This window comes from Lissotriton vulgaris, chromosome 3_1 (assembly GCF_964263255.1).
Source record: "Lissotriton vulgaris chromosome 3_1, aLisVul1.2, whole genome shotgun sequence".
NCBI lineage: Eukaryota > Metazoa > Chordata > Amphibia > Caudata > Salamandridae > Lissotriton > Lissotriton vulgaris.
Genome location: NC_141689.1, coordinates 1,773,229,979 through 1,773,244,831, shown reverse-complemented (window position 1 = coordinate 1,773,244,831; position 14,853 = coordinate 1,773,229,979). Strand labels below are relative to the sequence as shown.

General features: G+C 44.4%; 1 protein-coding gene across 2 annotated transcripts in view; it reads left to right on the top strand.

Annotated features, from left to right (window-relative positions):
- The window catches only part of ADAD1 (adenosine deaminase domain containing 1), a 1,085,588-nt gene that overhangs the window by 211,256 nt on the left and 859,479 nt on the right, over window positions 1–14,853 (top strand). For both annotated transcript variants that reach the window (XM_086962193.1, XM_086962194.1), the window contains one exon: window positions 2,196–2,379. In XM_086962193.1, the coding sequence (XP_086818319.1) occupies window positions 2,202–2,379 (178 nt within the window). In that variant the 5' untranslated portion in view covers window positions 2,196–2,201. The remainder of the gene's footprint in view (window positions 1–2,195; window positions 2,380–14,853) is intronic.

Here is a 14,853-nt window from a genome sequence, read left to right as displayed (position 1 = left end):
TTCTACTTCACCTTATTACGTGTTGTGGGGCCTGTTCCCTTTCGTCGTATAGAATGTTTTCTTCTGTGAATTCACGGTTTATTGGAGGCCTCTGAAGGCTTGTTTCTTCCGCAGGTATCATAGTTCTCAATCCAAAACCATGTTTTGAATGGGTCATCAAAAAATATGTACCTTTCCTTCCACCGGATCCTCAGGTGAGCAGGGAACTGCCGCTTGTATATTAGCCCAAGTTGGCAAAGCCTCCTATTCAGAGAGAATTGATGTATGCTGGGACTGAACCATGAGCTTGAAATTTGGATATAAGACAACTTTGTGTTTTGCACTGTATGGGGCCATCAGATAGAGCCTGTTTCAGGAAGTCTCTGAAGTGCAGCAGTTTGACCACCATGCATCATCAGGGTACATCAGGTCTAGGGAGCCAATACGGCTCCCTGTGCCTTCTCTCCATTGTGAAGCACTTGGACAGACCCTTGGGCACAACCACCACCTGTATCCAGTCTTCCAAGAAAGCCCCATCTTTATATTATCTTGGGGAGCCCCACTCCCCTTATGATGTTGTACCATGCACAGCCCTCTTTTTCATCTACCCTGCTTTCCAGCGACTGCGCCTTCTCCTTCATGTCTTCCAATTGCTGTTTGATGTTCTCCATTGTAGTGGTAATTTCCAGCACATTCATTTTCACCTTAGTGACTCGCTTTGCCATATTCCTGTTATTGTGTCAGCAGTCCTTTCTCTAGTACTGCAGAGTCCTTTTCATTCTTTAACTGATCTCTGGTGAAGCATATTGTCCATAGGCATCTATCCATCAGTAACCCTTGCACAGTCGGCGCAGTCCTATTACTTTCCACAGAGCTTCTGCCAGCGGCATCTTCTTTGGTCTTCTGGGTTCTTCCTATTGTTGCAGTATTCCAAGCCCTCCCAGTCTTACCCAGGTGCAGCCAGTCCAGCAGACACAACTATGTACTTTGATTAGGCTGGCACCTAAAAGTGTAGTTCGGGTTGGAGGATGTAGCATTTTTGCTGTGATGGTGGGTCAGTGTCTATGATGCAATCACTCGTCAGATCAATTAGTCGTCGGGTCGCAGGGTTTTCCTAAATTCCGAGCACCTCCGTCCCTGTGCAATTCCCCATCAGAGTGTCTACGGCATACCACCAGCAATGCACCCACCTCACCAGTGAGGGAACGCTTTGGTTGCATGTTTAAGAATGCAAGCACCCACCCCAAAGTCAAATCTTTGAGGCCAAAGGTTCATTAAATGTATAAACGTTTAAGCGTAAGACATCCCTAATGTACCAGTTAATTTGCTCCTGCTCTCTCTACGTGAACATGCTGGGGAAACACCATCCACTACAGGGCCAGGACCATCTGAATGTATTGGTTTTACGACACTTCCCAACAAGTCCACCTGCCTTTGGGCAAGGGGATACCTCTGGCTTGAAGAGTGGTTTCCCATGAACACCCTGGAATCTGTGACTGCCTCCTCAAGCATGTACTCGAGACGGACTTGGAGGAAGATTAGGGCACATTTTCCCCACCTGGTTCCAGTGCTGTTGTTCACGCAGCCCCGGTCAGACCTGGGGCCACTCAATCTGCAACCTCTGTCCTCTGTGCTGCTTCCCCCTCCACGCACAGGCCTTGTCCGTTCCTAGGCCCTCATGCTCTGAGCAGAGCAAGGCCCTCCGATGTGTGAGGGTGAGGTTTGCAGATTGCCACCCTCCACTGTCTGTGCTGCTCTGTTCCTCCTCCACAGTTGTCATGTATGTTGTCTTACTGACCTCAATAATCCACGTTACCCTACAACTGTAGCCGGCATCCTTTGCGACGCCGAACTCCTCCACCACTTGTGCCTTCCCAGGACTCTGTAGGGACCAGGACCAGCAGGATAGAAACAAAGTGACCTGGACAGCCGGCGAGCCAAGAGCATGACCTCATTGCGTGGCAGCTGGCTTTCTCAGTATATTGCTTAATTTCATGAGGAAGAACTAGAAGTAGCCCTTCTTAGCCAGTTACTTGAAGATATATTTTTGTGAGGAAGAGAGGAACTCTTCCTCAGGACGTCTTATCCACGGAAAGCAGTGGCTAATGACATCTATATGAGAATTATTTTCCATGGGAAGTATAAGTATCTACTGTGATGCTGTATTTTTAAAGTGATTTGGTATGGCTTTTCTAAATTAAAAAATTATTTTTCAGCGAAACATGGCTAGCAATGGTGATTGGCCTCAGATTTCACGAGTGCCGAGTTTTGCCCAAATGCTGAAGAAGAACTTGCCAGCCCAGACTTCTCAGACGCCTGCCGCTTTTACCGCATCGACTCCATTTACATCTGCTTCTGCAGTGTCAAACGACGGAGCATCTAAACTAACACAAGTCACAGGTATTTGATATTTGTGCTATAATTTTCTAGTTGGTGTAAACATGACATGTCCCACCTAAAACGTCCTTGTTATGAGTGATATTCTGTGTAGTCTCCATATTGTTCTTTGTAAAGCGCTATCATATCTGTCTTGTGTGCAATTAAGTGACAATTATTTGTGCTCTTGTGCGTTAATTTGAAGACTACTTTAATCCCAAAAAGAAAGTTTGTATAGCTGTAAAGCAAATTACTGCTACACGTGGGGTGCAGTGTCACTTGAAGCAGAGTATGGCTGCTACACTTGAGGGCTGGCTGAGCCCTAACCTGGATGTGTTTTCCTTTCCCTGCCGGTTACATTGTACCGATTGTCCTTTCCTAGCTGGCAGTGGTGCTCCACTCTAATGAGTTGGCTGTGCCTCTGGAGACTTGTGATAGGGTGTACCTGATCCTGACATTCGAGAAACTCTGCTTCCCTATTCAGAGCAGGTCATTATCTTGTGGAGGAAAGGTCCAGTAGGAGCCATTGGGGCGCTGAGGTCCGGGAAAGTGCTCGTCAGCTTGTTGACTCCTATGTCACTGTGTCAACTTTTTTTTTTTTATGTGCAAAATCCCTCTCCGCAACAAGGCCCGGAATGTGTCAATTACAAGTTGAGATAGATATTCACTTATTTGCCTAGCTCTTTACTTATGTGTCTAATTATAAAGATCGGTGTTCAGCCGAGGTCATCTTAGCATATGGAGGGGGAAGGAGAAGTGAAAAAAACGAATTACAATCTTCAAAATAGAAATGTTTGGGGGGATTTTATTTATTAATTGCAAGTAACCTTAGGTAGCACTTGGGGACTGAGGGAGATCAGTGTAGGCTTCAGGGCCATAAGATATTGCGGGCCTATGAAACGTGATCTTATTTTCTCAGGCAGTCAATCTTCAGAGTGCAAGATTTTCGATACTCTGTTCCTTTAGACTAGGTCGAAGCCTTCGGAATAAGATCTTCGTCATGAGTGTGAGAAATTCCAAAATCTGTTGGGGTTGAAGTCTGAGTAACAAAAAGGAGGCATTCCCAGGGAATTTCAATAAGCCAAAGCAAGGTGAGGTAACACTTGGTTTGCTTTGTGAAGGACAGGTCCTGGTCTAGAATAAGATTTAACATGAGGAGACATAGGGGAGGTTCTCACAGTTGTTTGGGCCCGAAGGAATTGTCACCACAGCATTTCTATTTTCTGATCACCAGTTCAGTTTTTACTGGTATTGAGTTTGTATAGTTATATGCCATTCATTCATCATAGATATTCAACTTGCCTTGGTGAAAGGCTTGCTATTGTAAGAATCTGGTGGTCCGTGTGAATAATAAACTGTGTGTCATCCACATAAGCAATAGCTTTTCCTGTTCTGATAAGCTTGACTAGTGATTTCCTATAAATGTTAAATAGCAAAGTGGTCAGGCTGAACCTGGGACCACACAGAACTAAATAAAGCTTTGAGGTCTATGCAAGAGAACCCCAAAAACACAATCATGATTTCCTGGTGCCCACTTAGAAGCTGGTCTGTTATACCGGAGGTGACTGAGGTCTAAAAAGACCTGTCTAGCAGCTTCACCCTTGTCAAAAACGGTTCTGAGCTTGTCCACCTTAATCACCAGTGCTGCATTCATAACCCCCCCAGGCTGAAAACACGGCTGCAAAGCATCAAGAAGGACCCCCTCTGGTCAGGGGTTTCATCTATATTTTTAGACACTACAGTTTGTTGTTGGTCGAAGGGTAGTAGGGCACTAGTTATCTGGGTCAGTTTGGCCCTAGCTTTTCTTTGACCACGATTGTCAGTTTTTCATCCTTCAAATCCATTGGGACCACACTAGTAGACAACCAAAGAATGAGTTGGTCTACTGTTCTTGGCACAATTAATGGCAGAATTTATTTTAGGATGGCGACTGAACTCTAACCATCTGGTGAGCCTGACTTTGTGTGCGATTGTACTCCCTGAACATCCAAAGGGAAGTAGGCATAACCTGCCAGTTTGCAAAAAGGTGTAGGTAATAATGTCTTGCTAGCAAAGATGGCTTGCAGGGCTTTGATCTAATCATAAATGTATTTTGGGCTACAAAAAGTGAACAGATTGTCTCAAAGAGCCTGTGAGACTGGCTTATTTACTATTGAACAACCAGGGTAAATGGAGTCTTACACCATCTTTATTAGTTGCTGTAGAATACTGTTTGCTTGCTAAACCTAAGAGCAGAAGTATTAATATTTCCCTTTAAATGAGGCTTTTGGTGGCATTTACAGAAGTCTCGGTCCTCCAGCCGGTACCATTTCCGTTGTATTTCGCGTACTTGATGCTAAAAGTTTTTTCAAGATTCTTTGAACAATGGGTGTGAAGTTGGGTAAGTATTTCTGAACCGTCCTTAATAGATCCATCTTAGCAATTGGTAAAGTTTCTTCAATGTCCCCATGGTCTGTTATTAGCCTTAAGTGCGTGTTAAGGGTTGGTAGAACCATTGGCCACTTAATTTTTCTTTCTCTGGGTGGCAGAGCATGGTCGGTGCTCCCTCTGGTTTGGTTAACTTCAATAGAGGTCAAACATCAACAAGAGAAACTACCCGATACTAGAAATTCCCAAAACCAAATAATCGATAGCATGTTCTTACTATCACCAAGATCATAGAATCATCTTCTGGTCCATATCATGCAAAATCCAGACCTTCTCGCTTTCCAGAAAGACTTTAAAAAAAAGTGTGTTTTCGACATCCACTTCCTAACTACTCTCTGGTTTTTCCCATCCCTCTACAACACATTCTTCTGTAAAAATGTGCATTGCCTATGTTGTTTGTAAAGTGCCCCGTTGCAAAGCCCTAAGCACTGGCAAAGCTAATAGCTCTGGCATCTTCTACAAGCCATTTAGCAATTCTTATCTATTGTCATGGCTTTTGCCGAACTTTGACAGTCACTTGGTAGCTTCCCAAACAATCTAAAAAAACATTGACCATTGCAAAAAAATTTTGGCTCTCAGAAAAGCACTCATTACCATAGTATTCCCTGGCATTAAAAGGAACTAGATTGTGTGTGCATGTGCTCCTTGTGAAAGGGCAGCATGACATAACTCAGTGAAGTCAGCCAATGGCTGAAGTGAGGTGACTCTTTTCCCCTTGATGCGTGCTCAAGTGAGTGGGAGAAAAATGTAATTGACGCAAAGGGATTTTCAGCCACAATTCGTCCATTTTGTCTGCTTTTAAGTAATTGGAATACGTCTCATTTTTTTGAAAAATCAAAAGGTCCTGGCTAACACGGACCTACACAAGCCAATTGTTATGCCATTGGCTGGTAGCCTTATGCCTTTGAAAAAAAGAAGGAAGGAATTGAAAAAAAATACAAAAATGAAGGATACCAGGAAAGAGAGAAGGCAAGAAAGAAGGAAGGCTAGAAGTCAAGAAAAAGCAAAAGACACCGACAGACCGCAAGAATGAAGGAATGAAATTGAGGAAAGAAAGGAAAATAAAAAAGGAAATGCAGAGAAGGCAAGAAAGGAGGTAAGAAGGCAAAAAAGAAGTTGAGGGAAAGAAGGTAAGAGAAAGAAAGCAAGGATGACGGAATGAAGGTAAAAAAGGAAAGCAAGAATCAATAAACGTTGAACTCCTCATGAAGAGAGATTCAAGAAACTCCGTCTCAAAGCAATGTAGGGAATAAGATGTGCACAAATGTTCTGACCTACTCAAGGAACACTCTATTATAGTGGAACAAAAATATTGTTTCAACCTTCCTGTAGCTTTTTCTTTCTTCTGTTGACCAATCTGCTTCTGATGCGCTCATAAGAACACATTCGGTCCCAGTCTTCTCACAGGAACACAGCAACTTCTATGACCGCAACTGTCTTATCGTCTTTAAACTTTCATAATTTATCCTCCCATTCAAGCCTACATTCCTACGTGTGAAACTCCATAACCCTCTTGGTAACAGGTTTTTTCATTCTCATATAATGGTCTTATTACACGTTGCATCATCTGTATAAACCAGAATAAAACATTTTGTACAACAACTATTCATTGTAAAAAGTTAGTTGAGAATGTCAACATTAAATTAAATGCAGAATTTTCAGTTTCTCAGCTCAGTTAACTTTAATATGGCAATTTCTCAGCTTATTGGGCCTAGCACGGTTGCCTAGTGCAATTTTCAATTACATTTTCATTTTAAGTCTCATTAGCCTCTCACGTTAATTAACGTTAATTCTCTATTTTTAAATGTTCTTCCAGTAATATTCCAAGATGGTTTCTTTCAGAAATTTTCTAGACTGAATTGACCTCAGTCCACTAGAATAAAGTTGTTGTGGTGGAAATAGGTCCACATTTCCTTTCAAGTATTCCATTTGATAAGCGTTCCCACAATTAGCTGCGGGCTTCATCTGGCACAGAACATATTCCCTTCTTGTAACTTTACAAGCAATTTTCCCTCCGGTTGCAGCCGCCACCAGCGTGGGCTGCTTCATGTTTCCAGAGACTTCCGATTACCTAACAGGTGGTTAGCAGCTCCCTTCTGTACAGGATCTTTTCAATAGTGTTAAGGCTTTCGAGTGACTGGTTTCCCTCCCTGGGGGCAAAACGTTGTAACATACCCATAGCCCTCTGTCATTGGAGGTCAATCAGGAAACCGTTGTCCACAGTTCTGTTAACAGATCAGTGAAATAGAAATTCAAGCCTAAGTTTGAAGTATTTATTTCACTTTTCCTACAGCATGTTTAGCATAATTTCTTCTCTGCACAGCAGGGAGAGAATTCAGTCCCTTTTTAAGATTGTAGGAAGGCATGGCACTGGTCAATAATGGGAATACTGCTGTACCATTAGTGGTGTCTTTAGGCCAATCGTAAAACGGGTTTCCACTGTCCTTACAGCCATTGCTCATGCACTGTGAGATTTGTGAAGTTGTAATTTTCGCTTTCTGACAATCTTTCATGCATTTGGGGAAGTACATCATTCTTGAAAGCTTCTCCCGCTTCTCTTCAAGGTTTGTCTTTCCCTTGACACCCCAAATAGCCCACTGTAAGATCAAATGTATTCTTCAACCTTTGTCAAAGGGGGAGGTCGGATCCACCACCAAAGTGAAGGAAATAACCTGCTGGCAGAGCAGATCTCTAAAGGCTACTGGAGTAAGAACAGTGACCAGTTCTGTGTGCAAAGGTAGGCAAATCCTTCACATCTTCCCCCACTCATTTCCTGACTTTGTGCAAGGATTACTTTAAACTATTTCAATAGTAAATAAACAGGACATCTAGCACAAGATAGTGAGCTTTCTCTTCAACACAGATGTGAAAATACTGATTATTTCAGTCGAGCTGAAAGATTTATAATATTTTGTGTTTTTCTTATTACAAAAATTAAACTAGGTTTTCAGACTGTCAGCAAAATGTTGGTGTGTCGGGCATAGACAGCATAATTGCTAACAGTATCTTGATAGTCCTGGGGGAAAGGGACACTGCACAGATTACATTAAGAGTTAAAAGGTGCTCACATATAATACGCAACTTGGAAGAATTCGTGGACCTAATACAAACATGGAGAAATGTGTGCTTTTTAAAGTGCTTAATGATGAAAAATGAAACCGACTCGTGAAATGTAACTAACTACTGAAAGTCTTGCCCTTGAGAAGGAATGGCATTTTGCATAACACTTCGCCATTATAATCAACCTTTTCTTGCGTTCTGTGAAATGGAGTACGCCTGACTTATACTTGACAAATAGGTTTGTAATATTTGCTGTTCTAAGATGCAGTAGGCAAGTCGGTATACGGACAGGGTGCAGAACATGGGTGTGTCTTTTATATCTGATCTATATTTTAGTTTTACAATGCTCATTCCAAAACTGCTTATGGATCACTGGTTTTAGAATCGAGTTTTTGAAGGTTAGGTATTATACTGGTGTGTGTACAGTGGCGCTCCTTTAACAGCAGGTAATGTACCATTAGATTTATTAAGGGCCAACTAGTTTTTCAGACACTGTAATCACTGAAATCTGACAGCAGGTTCTGTTGACTTTTAGTCTTGGGCACCACTGTTAAATTCCCTAGAGGACTGCGTTTGGCACCAATGTTTTACTTTATTTATATATTGGTTCTCTGGCTATCCCAGGCGGGTATGACCCCTGTTTTTGTTCTGGATGTTTCTTGCACTCCCTGACTGTTTGCCTCCTGTGTTGGATTGTTATTTCTCCAGTATTAGGGTAGCTTTCATAGATTCGCATGCCTGGATTATTCCCCGTCGTCCGAGTCTGAGTCCCACGGTACATAAAAAAGCAATAATTATGCACATAATACCCATATCGTAGGTAAACATAGAACCAAGAAGTAAAGTAGCTAGAAACTACAAGGAAAACATTTTCACATTTATGACTCGTCCAAGTCATTATATATCGTCCAAACTACAGCCAGTCAGGCGACAGCACCCTCCAGAATGTTCTCCTCAGAGGCTCAGGCTCTCAGATTTTCTACAGCACTTCGTGTGAAGAGTCTCCCTGACCTCTGCTCAGTACTTCTCAATTTTCTTCAGGATGTCTTCTTCTAAGAAATCTCTTTCGGCCTTGTGTATTTTGTGGGAAGCTCCAGCTGTTTTCTGAGGACCCCCACAAGAAGTGCATTTATTGCTTGTATCCGGATAACCAGGTGAGAGACTGCAAAATCTGCAGAACCTTCCCTCAAAAGACTCTCGGGGACAGAGAGGGACATCTACTTCTGTGGCTACAGAAGATTAAAGATCAAGACAACCCCTTATCTGAAGTTGGGAGTGTTGCCTCTGGTACGTTTGCGTCCTCTAGGAATAGGGTTGCTGAGGAACATTTGTCATCTCCTGGGGCTAAGGTGTCGAAAAAATAGCACTACTCTAAGAGTGCTGCACTGCCATCCACTTCAAAAAAGGCTCCTGCCATCCACTTCAAAAAAGGCTCCTCCACCTTCAAAGAGTAAACCTCTGCCTATACACCCCCGAGAAAAACTGCGAAGTCTCTGGCTACAAACAGAGTTTCTGAGAAGGATTTACCTCAAACGGGATCCCTCGTCGACCATCTCGATTACATCTTCGTCGACTAAGCCTACCGCTGACGCTACAACGGCATCGACTGCTACTTTCTCGTCGCCGAGGCCTCATGATCCGTTCCGCATCCTCGCTCTCAACTCTGGTATCCGTCTCTGTGAAACCAATTTAGTCAACGAAGGAAGTAAAATCTACCTTCGACGACCAAGATTAAAAGGGTCTCTTCTACAATTGCCTCGTCGACGGCCGCCTCGTCATCGAAGACCGCCTCGCCTACGACTGCTGCCTCGTCAACTATTACTTCATTGACACCAGCTTCGCCAATGACTGCTTAGTCGATCGCTCACGCGTCGACGCTACAATTATCCTCATGCACAGCAGTGCAGGTTTGGTCAGCTTCTACTGCCACGGCATCTTCTACATCGTCTACAACATCTGCTCAGTTGCCTCCATTGACAACAGCATCTTCCTTGCTGCAAAGATGTGGAGCTTCATTGGAGGCCCTCTCTCTGCTTCATTTTTCCCCTACTAAGGTTCCTCTGGCGTTACCTGAACAATTAATGGATTATGGAGAGGATGATGAGGAATCTGATGAGGATGATAGGTTTCGCACTGCCAAGAGCCCTTCTGAGTTATTCATTAAATATCAGGAGGAGGATCATGATAATCCATCCCTAGAGACAGTTTGTCCAGCTCCAGTTGCGATCCCTACGGCTCAAATGCCTTTGGCTCTGTTTAATAATCAACAATTCATGCTAGACTATTATCGCTGTTTCCCTCCATCTGAATCTGCTTCTTCTGTAACCACCTACACCTGTTCCTCAATCTTCCTCTTCTGCATTGAGGTCACCCAGATCACCTTCTCCGGTGCCTTCTCATCATTCTCAAGATGCTCACACCTCTGACGACGATAGGGAAGAAGGAGAATTGGACGACAGTTCGCTTCTTACGGAGTGGGACGATTACCAGATACAGAGTCAGTCGTCTTGAACTCTGGCTCCCATCCTATCTCCTCCAGTTGACATCAGAGGTTTTCATCTTCTTATGGAAAGGGCAACACAAAGGTTCCTCCTTCCTATGGAAGCAAAGAAGGATGAGTGTTTCCTTTACGACTTTAAAGATCAGCCGAGGAAACAAGCACGGATCATACCAATCATTGACTTTATTTGGCAAGAGGGACTAAAGGTCGTGAAAGCTCCTGCTTCTGTTCCTGCGGTCCTACCCTGCCTTGACCAGAAATACAAGGAACCAGATAATTCATAAGCATGCCTCATAGGTCAGCAAAAAGCTGACTCTGTTATCGCCTAAGCAGCACAATGACTAGCGAGAAACCCCTCTTCCCCAATTGCAGCTCCTCCGGATCGGGATTTCAGACGCTTGGACGCTATTGATAAAAAAGTTTCGACGATGGCAGCGACGACCGTCCGTGCTGCTAACTCACTGGCCATATTAGGCCGATACGACAGACAGATGTGGTCGGACATTTCTCCCTACATCGACATGTTGCATGAGCCCTCTAAATCTGAAGCACTAAAGATCCTGCAGGAGGGGGAACGTATCTCTGCTGACATCATAGATACGGCTGTGGATGTGGCGTCTACAGGTTTTCGGCAACTAGCAGGTGCCTAAGTCCTACGGCGGCAAGGCTGGCTGAAACCAACATAATTTTGCCAGGAGGTTCAGGCAAAGATAATTGATATGCAGTTTGATGGTGAATCTCTTTTTTGGTCAGCATGTGGATGAGGCTCTTCAGGCCAATAAAAAGGATACAGAGACCGCAAGATCTCTCGATATTCTCCAGTTTCGGAAGCCACCTTTTCGTGGCGCTAAGGGCCGTGAATCCTTCTCTGTTCTAGGAGGTTATAATCAGCAAAGACCATACCAATCCTATCAAAGTAACCAACGTTACAATGCTACAGACAACCAAATACCTTATATTTACCACGGACGGGATAAGTCATTGCCACCTGCCACCTGTTTTACCGCCTACCCCATTAAAAGTTGGTGGAAGAATCTCCCAATTTTACTCTAACTGGTCCGCTATAACAGACAAGTGGGTCTTAGACATTGTGGCCAGAGGTCTTGTTCTAGAGTTCGTAAAGATTCCTCCAAATTCTCCTCCCAAGGGCCCACCTCCAGCTCATCTCACTGAGCTTTTTCCCCAAATAAATTTGATGTTACCAAAAGGAGCGATCGGAGTGGTCCCTCAATTACAAAGACGAACTGGGGTTTATTCAAGATTTTTCCTGATAAAGAAGAAATCAGGAGAATGGCGTCCCATTCTAGATCTTAGCTCCCTCACCAAATATCTAAAAAAGTTATCTTTCCGGATGTTGACACTTCGAGAAATCCTTCAACTCCTCACTACTGGGGATCACATGGCCACACTCAACCTCCAAGACGCGTATTTCAGTTCTTGCGGTTCAGAGTGTCTGGCGGGGACTTCCGGTTCAAAGTCCTTCCTTTCGGACTACGTTCCGCACCCCGTGTGTTTACCAAGGTTCTAGCACCGTCCGCACACCTTCGTCTGGAAAGAATTCAAATGTTTCCGTATCTAGACAACTGCCTTATCAAGGCAAATTCTTTCACAGTCCAGAACGCCCACATTCAGAGATGTTTGTCCCTATTCCAATCTTTGGGACTCGCCATCAATTTCGATTCGACAAGTCTCATCTCGTCCCATCGCAAAAAAGAAAGTTCTTGGCAGCCACCATAGACACTCAACTGAGACAAGCCTTTGTCTCAAACGAACGAAACTTGCCCAGCTACTGCAATCAAAAGTGTGTGTTTCAGTCCGGCAGTTAAAATCATTTCTCGGGATGCTTTCTTCCTGCCTTCCTTTAATGCCCAACTGCAGTCTCAGAATGAGACACTTGCAAGAGGAGCTCAACGACCAATGGTTAAAGATTTCGGGGTCCTGCAACGATCTCGTTCACATCACTCCCAGGATGCGAGAAACCTTGCATTGGTGGACTTGCAAGAGGAACGTGGCAGCAGGCTGCGTGTTCCTAGTGGAAGCTCCACATTTCATCATCACCACGGATGCATCCCTCGAAGGGTGGGGAGCACACCTTCAAGGGCTGACTGTCAGCGGCAAATGGGACGGACAGCAGCGGATGTGGAATATCAACCTTCTAGAATTGCTAGCGATTTTCCTGGCCCTAAAATCTTTTCGCACCATCATTCTCGGGGCATCAGTATTGATCCAGATGGACAATACAACAAGTATGCATTACTTGAACAAACTGGGAGGGACGAGGTCCGCCCTGCTGTCTCAACAAATTTTGGATTGGGCGATCCAACACTGGATCAGCCTGTTGGCGGTCTATGTTCTCGGAGTTTCCAATGTCCTCGCGGATTCCCTCAGCAGGTCAACCGTGTCCAATCACAAGTGGGAGTTATATCAACCAATGTTTGATCAGATTTTTCAGGAGTGGGGTTGACCTGATCTGGACCTGTTTGCGACTAGTCAGAACCTCAAATGCCCATTCTTCACAAGTTGGCTTCCACACAAAGGATCATGCGGGAATGCGTTTTCGATGAATTGGTCGCAGATCTATGCTTACGCCTTTCCTCCGATACCGTTGGCTCCCAGGGTACTCCGGAAAATGAGGAAGGAGCCTTGTTGTCTAATATTCATTGCTCCCAGTTGGCCGTGCCAATTCTGGTTTACCGAACTCCTCCTTCTCTCCGAATGCGATCCCATTCAGTTTCAACCAATACCGAACCTTCTATCCAGTCAGAACGGACCGATCTGCCACTCAGACCCTGCATCTCTGAGATTAGCAGCCTGGCGCCTGAACACCTTGAATTCGCTCATTTAGACATTCCTGTGGACTGTAGGAAGTCTTAGCCAATACGAGAGCACCTTCCACTATTAAGACGTACATGCTTAAATGGAAGCGATTTTGCCTGTGGTGCCAAACCGCCAACATTTATCCAATACATGCAAAACCGAAGCAGATTCTGCCATTCTTTTTGCACTTGGCAAGATCAGGCCTTTCCCACTCTACTCTTAAAGTATTTTTAACGGCTATTTCAAGATTTAGACAAGATAGTTCCACTCTCTTTATCCCGCTTGGATCATTCAACAGTTCTTCAAAGGAATGTTTCCTCCCATCTGCCGTCCACCTCCATCCTGGCATCTTAACGTGGTGCTTGCACAGCTTATGCGACACCCCTTTGAACCTGTTCATAGGGTGGATTTGAAGTTCTTATGTAGGAAAGTGGCTCTGCTGTTGGCCTTAAAATCAGCTAGGCAGATCAGTGACATTCAAGCTTTAACTATCAATCCGCCTTTCCTTCAATTCACCTCATACTCGGTAATGCACTAACCCCAGTTTTATGCCTAAAGTTCCTTCGACTTCCATCTAAACGAACCGATCATTTTAAAGACTTTCTTTCCTAATCCTCAATCACCTGCGGAAAGAACTTTGCATAACCTTTGACGTCAAGAGATGTCGGAAATTCTATGTGCGACAAACTTCTTCAATCCGTAAGTCGGATCAGCTGTTTGTGGCCTATGGAAAGATGCGCCAAGGACACCCAATATCCAAGCAGACCATAGCTCGTTGGATTCTTGCTGCAGTTTGTTTCTGTCATCAGCAAGCAGGAAGACCATTACAAACAACGCCGAGAGCATTCTACTAGAGCAGTTTCTTCCTCCACTGCTCTTTTTGCTGGTGTGCCTCCTTATCAAATCTGCAGAGCTGCAACGTGGTCCAGCAGGCACACCTTTACCAAGCACTACTGTTTGGAAGCTGACAGTAATGCAGATACATCTGTGGGACAAGCAGTGCTCCGTAACCTTTTTAAATAAGGTGAGCCTCTGTTCTTCCCTACTCCTCATTACGGTTTCTCAGATATATTTCATCTTTGATTGTATACTGCCTACTCTCCCTGAAAATCCACGCTTGCCTCCTGTATGTGCGGCTTACCTGGGGGCACCCTTTTCTTCTCATTATTGCGGCTAGCCTGGTCGCGAGCTACACTGCTGCTGATGGAGCGGATCCGTTGCTGGTGATCTCCCAGTAATTAAGGAGCGGGAGTTGTGTGGTGGCACTGGGGCGGGCACCTGGCTGAGTAACCGGAACGATTGTTTAACTCTGAATGCAAACTGCCATGCGGCCCACTTGGGAAAAGTTTCAACTTCCAGTCCCATAATGCCTGCCAGATGCTCAACTGAGCGTGCTTGTAGCTAGAAATAAAAGAAGGGTATGTACTGGAACTCAGTTCTACCGAGGCACAAGCCAGCAGAAAAACAAATGCGCAGAACGCTAAAAGGGGGCATGGTAGGAACACCCTGACCCCATAGGCCTGCTCAGGGGGTCCCACAAGGCTCCCTAGGAACAAAAAAAATTTTTTTTTAAATCTGCCAGCGCGAATTTTGGCCAAAATAAAAAAAAAACCTAGTTGTTAATTAGCACCTGGGAGGCCAAATTCCGGGGGCAATACTTATTATGTAAAGAGGGTCAAGAGGGGCCCCCCAGC